General features: G+C 48.8%; 2 protein-coding genes across 4 annotated transcripts; one reads left to right on the forward strand and one right to left on the reverse strand.

The window, feature by feature from the left end:
- The first annotated feature begins 68 nt into the window (after positions 1–68).
- On the forward strand, positions 69–10,308 carry HMBS (hydroxymethylbilane synthase). Of its 3 annotated transcripts, XM_052783834.1 has the most exons (14): positions 69–110; positions 215–268; positions 2,340–2,412; positions 3,096–3,145; positions 3,245–3,300; positions 4,425–4,502; positions 4,823–4,900; positions 6,120–6,195; positions 6,917–7,030; positions 7,569–7,607; positions 8,657–8,776; positions 9,016–9,069; positions 9,668–9,754; positions 9,976–10,308. In XM_052783834.1, the coding sequence occupies exons 1-14, from the start codon at positions 87–89 to the stop codon at positions 10,147–10,149; spliced, it is 1,077 nt and encodes a 358-aa protein (XP_052639794.1). In that variant the 5' UTR covers positions 69–86; the 3' UTR covers positions 10,150–10,308. The 3 variants fall into 3 exon arrangements, with proteins under 3 accessions (XP_052639794.1, XP_052639795.1, XP_052639796.1); XM_052783835.1 differs by lacking the exons at positions 69–110; positions 215–268 and adding an exon at positions 496–1,870; XM_052783836.1 differs by lacking the exons at positions 69–110; positions 215–268 and having other exon boundaries at positions 497–2,412; positions 2,594–3,145.
- A 919-nt stretch (positions 10,309–11,227) lies between these two features.
- LOC128140305 (histone H2A) lies at positions 11,228–11,856 on the reverse strand. Its single transcript, XM_052783843.1, has one exon. It carries the CDS (start codon positions 11,779–11,781, stop codon positions 11,347–11,349), a length of 435 nt encoding a protein of 144 aa, XP_052639803.1. The 5' UTR covers positions 11,782–11,856; the 3' UTR covers positions 11,228–11,346.
- Between the last annotated feature and the right edge of the window lie 280 nt (positions 11,857–12,136).

Raw genomic sequence — 12,136 nt, forward strand, 5'->3', positions numbered from 1 at the left:
CACGTGGGCAGCCGGACGTGACGTCCGGGGGCGCGGCCGGTCCGGACCGCGCCGCGGAGCGACGCGGTGTCGGGCGACGCGGTGTCATGGCTGAGCCGGGCGCGGCCGCTGTGAGTCGGGGTCTCGCGGGGGCTGGGCGCGCGCGAGGCGGGGGGGGGGGCAGTGGGGACAGGGGCGGCGAACGGGGCGGCCGCTGACCCGGTTGTTGCCGCAGGGCGAGAACGGCGTGGGCGGCAGAGCGGTCCGCGTGGGCACCCGCCGGAGCCAGGTAGGCAGCGGCGGCGCTCCCGTCCTCGGCGCCCGCGGAGGTGCGGGGGGAGCCCGAGGCGGCGGCGCCGGGCGGGAGCGAAGGCGTTCGTCCCTCCGGGTCCCGGCAGTTCCGCGGCCCGGGAGGCGCGTTCGAGTGGGGAGTCGGAGGCGAGGGGGTCGGGCACTGCTGCTGCTGCTGCTGCCGCCGCTGCTGGCGCTCCGGCGCCGAGCTGCCCGGTGGGAGAGCCCGCGGGAGGGAGAGGGCCCGCGTTCCGCTGCCGTTCTCGGGACTCCGAGGGTCAGCGGTGGAAGGACTTTCTTTGGGGACTTTTTGACTCGCACGGCTCGTGCAGCTCTTCCAGGGAGGCGGGAAAGCCACAGCCCGACGAAACCCCCAACCACTCGTGGCTTCGGGCCGCGCGAAGGACGGGGAAGGGGACGCCTCTAGAGAGGCGGTGGGTATCTCTCGCCAGCTGCGTGCAGCAGGGAGGAGCGGACTCGCCGAGGGAGATAAACGTCCTGCAGGCCTTTGTTTCTTCAGAGATAATCTCCTCCGTTCTGGTAGCACGTTCTAGGAAGAATTCTGTACTTTCAAGGAGGTGTTTGGCGTAGACATTGGGGCAAGGGGCATAGCTGTGCATGCTTGCTACCTCTTTTTCTAACCTGAGGCTCTTGTGGCCCTTTACAAAGGGAAGCGGCTACTTTTACTCGTTTTACATGTAGGGAAAGTACAGTCCTGAGAAGAAAGTTAATTGCCCCAGGCTACACAGCTCATCAGTGGGAGAAAAGCTGAAACTCACCTGTGGTTGCTTGAGTCTGCTGCTGCTTGCATGTGTGGAATGATCCTCTGCTAGTGTAATTCTGGTTTGATTTTGCTTGCTTCGGCTTATGCTCACGCGAGAAGCTCCAGGCAGTGGGTGAATCTCCATAGAATCATAGAATCATTTAGGTTGGAAAAGACCTTCAAGATCATCAAGTCCAACCATCAACCATGCCCACTAAACCATGCCCTGAAGCTGGACTGGGGTCTGGCTTGCAAGAGCTTATAACTATTTCACTGCCATTATCTGACACATTCTCAAAAAGAAAGATGATGGAGAGCCAAAAGGATTTGATATTTGAAGAGTATCAATTCTTCCTCAAAGTTGAACTAAGGGCAAAAGCAGTGGATGGGCTTCCTTTCAGGAAGTCTAACTTAACCTTCTAACCCAACTCATCTTTAGCATGGGCCATTCTTATGCAAGGGAACATTCTTCCCACCCTTTACTGCTTTAAGATCTGTTGCTTGTTGTGCATGCAGACCTAAGCTGTTACTTTTTTTTGTCCATAGAGCTTCTAAATAGAGCTCTGATCTTACAGAGTATAAATAACTCATATTTCCCAGTAACTATAGATTTTTCCAGCGGCACCGTGAAATCCTATTCACTTCTCCCAGAACTTGCATAATTGGTAAAATTCACACTCTTAGAAAAAGCAGAGGGTACTAAGTGTGTGGTACGATTTGTCCTTTCATCACTGAGCAACAGGAGGATGGTTTTTGCTTACCTTTCTGCCTGCTTGCTGATGAGCGGGCATCTTTCAGCAGTCGTGTTCTGCAGAGGTGAAACCAAGCAGCTCAAAGGTAGGTAGGTAGATGCTGTCTATGAATAAGGGCGCCGAGCTGGTATAGAGAAATGGAATTTCTGACTGGGGGACAGCTAATGACCTTAGTAACACAGCTGGAAGTAGGGCATGTGGATCCTGACATGTAGGCTTCTGCTCTAGTCGCTCTTCTAACTCGATAAAGTCTTTGTTTTGGCTTGTCAGTGCTTGGATCACAGTGGCGCTGGACATGGGGAGATGTTATTCTGCCGCTTAGTTGATAAAATAAGTTCTTCAGTGAAATGCTGTGGTCATGATGGGAGTTCACATGGTTGAAGGAGTTTGTACCTATGAGAGATTTTACTTGGGGCTACTTATTTCTAATTCTTTTGATTTAGAGAATGTAGTGGTCACGCATGCCTGACCGTTGAAGAATGGCAAAGTCCTCTCTAGGTACTGTATGGACGATGTGCTCTTTGTTTAGGGCTTTGTTTTCTGCTTTGTTGCAGCTGGCCCGGATTCAGACCGACAGCGTAGTCGAGATGCTCCGTGAGCTATACCCTGACCTCTGCTTTGAGATTGGTAAGCTTTTTTGGATGCTGCCCTGGGGTAGACGGCAGCAGGAGCCAGCCGCTTATCTTTGTGTGTAAGAGGTGTGTGTAGGGTGCTGTCACAAGGAGGAGGATTCGACCCGCTTATCTAAGAGCACCATCTGAATTCAGTTAGGTTGTGTGGCTGAGCAACTGCTGCTGGTTTTTTCTAGGGGAGAAAGATGGATTTCATAAGCTCCTGATAATTGAAGCTCTGAGTATGTCATGCAGATGGTGTTATGTTGCTCCGTTTGAGAACCTGGTATCGCTCTGGCTGCACCCCACTGTGCCTTAGGGACATTTTCCTGCCTGGGGCTTGAGGCGTTCAACAGGAGTAATGGGATCCCAGCCTTGCACTGAAGAGAACTGCTGAGTACCTGTTTACTGGCACTGCAGAGAAAGACTCTGGCAGTTTCCGTTGGGCCAGCTCTTCCCAAAACCTGCCCTCTTTCCCCTTGTTCTCTTTTTGAGGACAGTGAAGAAAGTCTCAATTTCACTTGTCTTGAGCGCAGTGTATTTCTAGAAGCGAGCTGCTCTTATATTTACCTTGAGTCTGTGTTCATGCAGTAGTGTGTGACGCTGTACTGCTCGTTAGGTGTTACGTAGATATTTCCAGGCTAGGCCTAGGTGCTTTGATGGAGCCTCACATTTTACCTGTGCTCTCCCTCTGAGCAGTTGCCATGTCGACAACCGGAGACAAGATCTTGGATACAGCGCTTTCCAAGGTAAAGGATCTCTTCTTGCTCTATGCAATAAGTAATTGTATTTGACGGTACATTTACAGATGTTTCTTTTGTGATTCATGTTCCTCCATTCCTGTGTAGATCGGGGAGAAGAGCCTCTTCACCAAAGAGCTGGAAAACGCACTTGAAAGAAATGAGTAAGAGCTTGTTGTTTTCTCTCTCCCTCCTGTGGCATTAGTGGTGCTCTTTGGACATCTTTGGCTTACTGCATACGTGATCTAGTTTCATTCTGTTCTGGTACCTCTCTGGCTAAGAAAGAAGTCCTTTGATAAGTCACTGTCTTTTTCTTTTTTTCTTTCCCCTCTCTGCCCTGGGTTTAGGCCACGTATTTTGAAGTGGAGTAGTTGTGTCGCTTGGTCTGCCCCAGTTAGGTTTTTTTCTCCTGTGATTTGTGTCTTACATGTGCATCAGAGAGGATGTAATCTAATCAAATTCCTGTTTACAAGTACATTCTTTGAAAAATACTTTGCTTGGTGGCCTTAACATATTGCGTAACATATTTAGCGTTATCACATTAGCGTGTATTAACATATTGCCTGCTAATTATGCAGGAGAACTGGGCATGGGCAAGTTGTGCTGCTTTCTGGGTAACTTCTTTCTACAGAAAAACTCGGTTCAGGCTCTGGCTGAGGCAGAGAGAGATTAGTGGGGCTTTTTTCCATCTTTTTTTCTTTTTCAATATCCTGAGGAGGGTTTCAGTGGTGCTTGTGCCTTGGTTAAAGTAGGTTTAAAACCAAAGATATTCTTCTGCATCTCTGACACATAGGCACGTGATACTGCATCTTCTAGTAAAGTTGGTGAAAAAATACTGGAGACTTGAGCGTTTACGATGATGTTCGTTTGCCTTGTAAAGAAGCAGATAGCTTTTACTTTGGCTAGCTATTATTTTCAGTTTGAAGCGTAATACCAGACAACGTACTGGTTGCATATTGATACGATGAGTCTCTCCGTGTGAACATCTCCAGCATCTTCCCTTCCTTCAACCTGATTGTTGTAATGTGTCTTGCATCGCTGCTGGGAGGAAGGCATTGTCTTACTTTACAGGTGGGAAAAGAGAGACAGAGAAAGGTGAAGTGGCTTTTCTGGAGTAACACTAGAATTGCATAGTAATTCTGGCTCTAGAATCCTGAAATCCCTCCCTCTTCTCCAAATTAATTCCCAGGATGGATTCAACACTTTCCTGTAGATGACCTGCAGGCCTCTGGTAGGTACCGTGTGAGCTCAACCATCTCTTCAGTGACTACTGTCCTCTAATTTTTAGAGTTGACCTCGTGGTTCACTCCTTGAAGGACCTGCCAACTTCTCTTCCTCCTGGCTTTACCATTGGCGCTGTCTGCAAGTAAGTGTGGATTCGATTCTCCAGGGGACTTGCATTTTACAGTGTTGGTAGTGGTAGGAAAGCAAAGTCAGCTTAGGGCCTTTTAGGTAGGTGTTCAAAGTTTGACCACCCTCTGATTAATCTCTGAAGCGGTGGAAGCACTAGAGCTGTCCCAGTGTTCCATAGCCAGCATGTTTGCTGGCAATTGTTGCTTTTACAATGATGATGGGGTGTTTTGGAGCCAGAGGCAGTTCCTCTGGGGACCGATAGCAGAACTGTTAAACGTAACAGCCTTCCGTTAAATGATGTATCAGCTGTTCTGCACTTGCGTTGTTTTGCAGAAGGGAAAACCCACTCGATGCCGTTGTCTTTCATCCCAAAAACTGTGGGAAAACACTGAGCCTCCTTCCTGAAAAGAGGTGAGTGGGGAGAGGAAGGGGAAGACAGGTGTAAAAATGAAAGGGAGCAGTCAGTTGATACTTCCCAGCAGGAAGTCAATGAGCTCCTTGCTTTATCCTGTAGTGGTTTTACGCTGCGTTCCATTAGCTTTCCATAGACATTACACCGAACCCACTTGCTGAGAAGAGCAATGCTGTCTCATGGGAGCGCTGCACACTCAGTGAGGTTGGATCTCTCAAGCCACTCTTGAGTTGCAATGTTTTCTCAAGTTAGACCCTTTCTTATTGCAGTCTCCAGAGTGAATTCCTGCTCCTTTGTATTAAGCTTACTGCAGGGGAATGCATACAATGGAGACAGGGTGTCCGGTGCAGTATTTTAGCTTGCTTGGGCCTGAACTATGCTCTTGTTCTCACCCAGCTGGTTCCAATTTCTTCGTTGTTTTTTTGGCATTGCTTTCTTACGGTTCTGCTGAGAGCATGAGCAGTTTCTTCATTTTGAATTACCTGCCTTTTCATAGAGGTTATTGGAGTCTTTTGTCTGAGACGGCTGAGTGAAATTACTCAGATTAAGGTAACTATTAGAAAGATTATTTTTTTTCCTGTGTTAAAGTAAAAGAAACAAACTAGCTGTGACACAAACGTGGACTCATGCTTCTGTGCGTCTGGATAGCAGGAAAATCGCATCTGGTTTAGGTTCCAGGGTACCGAGAAAAGTGAATAGCATACATCTCCAGAAAGGAAATACTGACTGCCCAGACTGGCAGTTTTCTGTGGTTTCCAGTTATGCATCCAACTGTTTCCAAAGGTCCTCCTCCCACTGCCTTTCTATCATTGATGAAGTCCCTTCATTTTAGTAACTTCACTCATCTGGCTATGTCTGGTTCAGTTTGGGGCAGCTGAGTCTTTATTTTTCTGTGACAAGTGTTGTGGTCTTTAAATGCAGTTTCATCAGTCCTTGACGGTGGCTAGGGGCAGCCCTCCAGAAGCATCTCCTGTAAATTGGTTCCTTGGGAGTGGCTTGCCTGCACCTAGCTTCAGCCAGGCTTTATAGTAAACCTCACAGAATGGTTTTCTTTCTTCTAAGGAGATACAAATCATTGTTAGGTTCTTGGATCTTCATTTCAATTTAAAAAAAAGAAAAAAAAAGTCATCGTTTGTTTCCTTGCAAGTTCTGACATATTTCTGGCTAGAGGTAAGTGTAGGAGTATTCTGGATTTCATTGATATTATTTTCCCCACAGTGTGATTGGAACCAGCTCACTTCGGAGAGCAGCCCAGCTCAAAAAGAAGTTCCCTCAGTTAGAATTCAGGGATATTGTATCCTTTCCTGGCAAAATGTGGGAGCTGGGTAAAGCTGCAAACAGAAAAATGTAACTTAATGCGAAATCTAGATTCAGGGCTGATTTGTACCACCTGACCTACAAGAACAAACTGCTTCCTCAAAGGCTGCCCTCCACTAACTTATTCTGAGAGGGGTGTATAGCGTACCGTAGCCCATTCTGTCCTCTACTTTCTCACGAGGCTGTAAAAAAGGGGCCAGCCTTAACCTAGCTGAGACTCGGTATGCAGATGAATTTTACGTTAAGGAATGTTTGTAAAACTGCTTGATGGGTGCCTACTGTGTGTTTGTTGTGGTGGTGTGCCCAAATGCCAATTGGTTCCCAATACCCCAGATGTGATTTGGGCCACTGGTTCCGATGTGGGCCAGTCAGCTAGTGGTAAAAGGCACCGTTACTTCAGTCCTAGTGAAGTAGTTCTTTGCTATGCAAAAGGAGTTGGTATCGAGTGTTAATAATGTACTTAAATTACATGCATATCTTTTGAGAGTCAGTGCTTGAATTAATCCATAATGCTCAGCAAAATTCTATTTAAAGAAACAATTGTCCATATTTAACACTTCTTTCAGGACGGTACTCTGACTGATTCTCATTTGGAAGCTGTTGGATTCTGTACATTCTGTAAACGCACTCAAGTGAATGTTAAGTGGTTATAGGACTGTTTGCCTGCTGTTTCTATGCTTGCTTAATCACTTCTACAGAGAGGGAATTTAAATACCCGCTTAAAGAAGCTAGATGAGAAGGAAGACTTCAGTGCCATCGTCCTGGCTGCTGCTGGGCTGAAGAGAATGGGCTGGGAGAATCGCATTGGCCAGGTGAGGCGCAGCAAATACTATTCTCTGCCAAACTGTCAACTGCTTGCCTTTCAGACCTTGCAGTTGTCCTGTCAAAGACAAGCATGCAGTCTGCTCAATCCATTGCCACGTTAGCTTGTGATTTGATGCGCTTTGGGGAGGATTTCTTGTTTTCTTTCTTTTTTGTTGTTGTTGGTTGTTTGTTTGTTTTTGTTTTCTTCACACAGAAATCTATACTGTTCAGCTTTCCATGGTGCAGTAACAGTTTGTAATCTGATCGTCTCCCAGCATTTCACAATACTTCTGTCTAGCAATGGAGCAATGTGCATGACTAAGATTTTTCTGATCAGCTAATTTACGAAGTGTTACAGTCCAGGTGAAGGAAAGTGCATTATCTCACTTCAGGGGTGGAAACACTGAGGCACGGGAAGGGGGAGGTGATAGTTCTTTGGTCAGGCACAAAATCAGCTGCGGTTAGAGGTGAGCATAAAATTGGGCTCTCGCTTCCTGTATTCCGAATGGTGCAACTTGAGTTAACTCTGATTTTACTTTCTTCCAGCTCCTAAGCCCTGAAGATTGTCTGTATGCTGTTGGACAGGTGCGTTACAACTTTTGTATCTTAAGCCATACTGCGTATTGAAAGCCAGCAGCAGTACAGTCTGTCAGAGTAGTTAATTATGCCGAATACTTCTTGTGTGTTGGTTTGTTGGCCATTACGCTGTTTTAGGTACAGCTTGTGGGAAGAAAGGTAGTCAGCTGTTACCTGGTGTTGTGGGGGCTGGTTGCCACTAGTAATGGAAAAACGGTAAAGGTGTGCGTGTGGCACAACTACAGTGGGGTGATGCGGCAGATGTGGGGCAGGCTCTGGGAGGGTCAGTGTTGCGCTGTACCAAGATGATCGTGCAGAGCCACCACAGTATCTTTGCCCTGTGACGCTCCCTCCTCCCTTATGCACGGTGCCCGTAGGGTGGAGCTGAAACACCTGCCTTGGAGCACATTCTTAGTGCTCTCGTTTCCAGGCAGGCAAACCATTCCAGCCCATGCTGGCCATGCAGCTGAGTTTACAGTGTTGCAGAGTGGGTATCAAACTTGCTAAACCCGAGCTGGCAATACATTAGTGATTGCAAGTGATCAATCTGCAAATTTAGTCTGAAATAGTGATTTTGATCATGCATTTGTCAGGTACTGTGTGGTTGCCCTCCCTCCAGCCCCCCATCACATTTCCAGTTTTTTAGGAAAGAATTTTGTCGCTGTTACTCATTCAGCACTTCATCTTTATCTTGAGAAATGTTGGGAAGCTTGGATTTATCCAGGCTTCTTATCATGAAGGGGCACTGGGGTGCGTGTTTCTATATATGCAGTCATAACTGAGGTTCTAGAACAGTTTGAGGTGACAGCATGATCTTGAACACTTGGCTGAAGTAAGTTCTGATCTTCTCTTTACAGTAGCTGTTATAGGATGTTTCTGCAACCAGTGGATTGTTTTGTAATTCATTTCTGTAAATGTCTAAACATTGCTCCCTTATGAAATGCATCTAAGCCCCTGATTTGTGTTTCATGACCAATGCTGAGTGCACACAGAGATGCGTGAAGTTGAGGAATTACTACGATTATTATGTTGTGTGTTTCTTTTTTTTCTTCTTATAGGGTGCCTTAGCAGTGGAAGTTCGTGCCAAAGACCAAGAGATACTGAATATGGTATCTGCCCTGCATGATGCAGACACCGTGTTATGCTGCATTGCTGAGAGAGCCTTTATGAAACGTTTGGTAGGTGTGGTGTTCTTGCTCTTCCACCTGCAGCAGTAAATACTGCTCTGCTAGTTGACATGACGCCATAGCATGGGAAATCTGTTACACTTTCCTAAAGCTGCGAAGTAGAGATTACTTCTGAATTGAGAAGGGCCTGAAGAGCGATAGGCGGGGTTGCGTGCAGCCTAAACTTTTCAGAGGCCTCTGCTTTGAATGTGTCAGGTAGGAGCCTCGGTGTCAGCTGCTTTCTGTTTCAGGAGGGTGGATGTAGCGTCCCTGTCGCCGTCAACACCATGCTGAAAGATGGCCAGGTGAGGAGTACTTTGTATTTATCTGGAATTGTTTCTGAAAACCTATTCCAGTGTGTGCATGTTCCCTGATCCTACCCTGAAGGTAACTCCAGCAGGTACCTGTATAGCCAATTAGGGCAGGTTGGCTCCTGACTCCAGCCTTCTGGGTTTGTGTTCAAAGCAGGAGTATGAGAGTGGGTCTGGCTACTGAAGCTCAGTCTTCTAGAAAAATCCTTATTATAAGGACCAGATTTCCACCCCCCCTTCTTTAAAGGTAGCGTTGCCCTGAGATCGGAGTCTCGCTTCTGACCCCAGAAAAGCAGTGGTTTTACACAACAGAGTGCAATTAAGGAGGTGGGAGGCAAGAAAAGAGTTCAGCTTTCTTCTTGGGGAGTCGCATCTTCCTTAACAGGGATTATTTTTCTTAGTTTTATTGTACTGCTGTTCTTGCTGATCCCACTGCACTACAAAAGCCTTCCTTTCCAGACTTAGCTTCATATGTCGTGTGGTTGGTTTTTTTGGTTTGTTTCGTTTTTTTTTTTTTTTTTTAAAAAGGGGGTAGCTGGCTTTCTGTTTATTTGTAAACGTGGTATTAATCCCTTCTGTATGTCTTCCCAAGTTGTATTTGACAGGAGCAGTCTACAGTTTGGATGGATCTGATAGCCTGAAGGAGACTATGCAGACCAGTGTTAATTATCCCCAACAGGTATGTGAACCACAGTGGCTTCAAAATCCAAACCTGAAGCTGAATGACAAAACCAGACGTTTTGAAATCTATTACTTTTGGTCTGGTTCCTTGGAAACAGTAACAGCACACTGTTCTCAAGGCTCCTCAGACCACAGATTTTACCCCGCTTCACATGTGGCTTACACTATTCACTGCCTGCTCCTTCCCGCTGCCTTACGTTGAGGTGTTTATATTTGCAGAATGAAGATGGACCAAACGACGATGTGCAGCATGTTGGCATCACAGCCAAGAATGTCCCTGGTCAGGCCCAGGAAGCTGCAGAGAACCTTGGTGTTGAACTAGCTAGTTTACTTCTGAGCAAGGGAGCTAAGCATATCCTTAGCGTGGCAAGGCAGCTCAACGATGCCCGCTAAACCTGTGGTGTACTCTGCATGACTGCTAGAACTCTAGCAAGTCTTTGCAGCTATGCTGTCATCCTCCTTTGGAGGAAGAGATTTATTTAAATGCTCAGACCGGTCTTAACTGATGTTTGGGCACAAAAACTTGAAATACTAAGTTAACTAACTTGAGTAGTTTACGCTGTTCAGGGTTTTCATCCCTCTCTGCATTTCTCTAAATTGCAAAGTGTCTCTGTGAAGGTTTTTCAACAGGTTAAAAAAATAATAATTAACCCCCCCTGATCTGTAAGTGTTCTCCTATTCCGTTTAGGAACAAGGCACTTATGACAGATTATGATCAGAGACTCAACTGGCATGGTACTGAAGTGCTGTACTGTGCTGACAGTACCAAAGTACTTTCAGTTGTCATTAATATTATTTGGGCCTGTTCACTCATCAGAATGCTGAAGAGGAAGACTGCTGTTAGGTTCCCAGTACCAGGTTCCTCGTAGTCAAGTAGCACAGATGCCATGTTTGTAGGGCTCAGTTAAGGTAAGGAATTAAGTTTGCAGTTACCAGATGCAAATTTGTCAGTTGGCCAGTAATAAATTGGGAAGTAAGCAGACAGCCAGTCTGGTTTCCCTTGTACGCTTGTCTACGAGGGTAGTCTGAGACAGTCATTCACCTACGCTAACCTGTCAGCCAGGAGCTGAAGAGGAAGCCCCGATTTGGGCTATCGTGCCTTTCTCTGTAACTGCTAGCCCCTTCCTTTTACTGAGGCTTCTTGCACTCACTACGGGGTCGCCAGCCTCTCGGCGGGGCTCATGCGTTACAGTGCCTTGTAGAAACACTGAAACGGCACCTTGCTGGGGTCCCGTTTTGGAAACGGAGCATTGTTTATTCTCTATGCAACGTCCACTGAATGTAACAGACGATAAATACAGCTGAATGACAAGCACCCCGGTGTAAGTCCAAGTCTTTACGGCAGAGCGGCTCTTCTGTTCGCAGTTCTGAGGGGACTCGCACGGGCAGGTTCCTCACCGCCGCTTCACAGCCGGCACTCCGGGGCCTCGCAGCGCCGCCCAGCCACCAGGCAGGCAGCCTGCCTGCCGCCAGCCCCGCCGGCGGGACAGAGACGCGCCCCCTCCCCCCCGCGGATCGCAGCTCTCCCGGTGAGCAATGGGGGTGGCCCTGAAAAGGGCCTTTGTGTGGTGCCGGGGGTGGCCGGCCGGCCTAGTACTCCTGCGACTGCTGCCCGCTGCCCTTCTTGCCGGCCTTGGCGGGGCCCGTGCCGCCGCCGCCGCCCGTCTTCTTGGGCAGCAGCACGGCCTGGATGTTGGGCAGAACGCCGCCCTGCGCGATGGTGACGCCGCCCAGCAGCTTGTTGAGCTCCTCGTCGTTGCGCACCGCCAGCTGCAGGTGGCGGGGGATGATGCGCGTCTTCTTGTTGTCGCGCGCCGCGTTGCCCGCCAGCTCCAGGATCTCGGCCGTCAGGTACTCCAGCACGGCGGCCAGGTAAACGGGCGCGCCGGCCCCCACCCGCTCCGCGTAGTGCCCGCGCCGCAGCAGCCGGTGAACGCGCCCGACCGGGAACTGCAGCCCAGCCCGGGAGGAGCGAGACTTGGCCTTAGCTCGGGCCTTACCGCCGCTCTTGCCACGGCCAGACATGGCGCCTCGCTACACTCTGGGCACCGCGGCCTCCCCCCTCCGGAGCTCTGCGGCGAAGTGGGGCGGGAGGGCCCGCACCCAGCCTTTTTATAGCCTTCTGCGAAGTACGGCTCAGCTCATTGGACGGGGCCGCTGCGCCTCGCTATTGGTGCGTCTGCCGGAAGAAGCTTTTTGCTGACTGGTCGCCTGTGCGATACCACCGCGCTTGCCCCGAGTCTATTGGCGACGGAGGCCGGCCAATGAGAAGGTAAGGCGCCAAATTCATACCGTGCTGAGGCATACCGGTGCGCGCCGCCGCCGGGGGGGGGAAGGGGAAGCGGGGGAAGTGCGGCGCCGCCGCCGCCCAGACCGCGGC

Source organism: Harpia harpyja, chromosome 4, assembly GCF_026419915.1.
Source record: "Harpia harpyja isolate bHarHar1 chromosome 4, bHarHar1 primary haplotype, whole genome shotgun sequence".
In the NCBI taxonomy this organism is placed as follows: Eukaryota; Metazoa; Chordata; class Aves; order Accipitriformes; family Accipitridae; genus Harpia; species Harpia harpyja.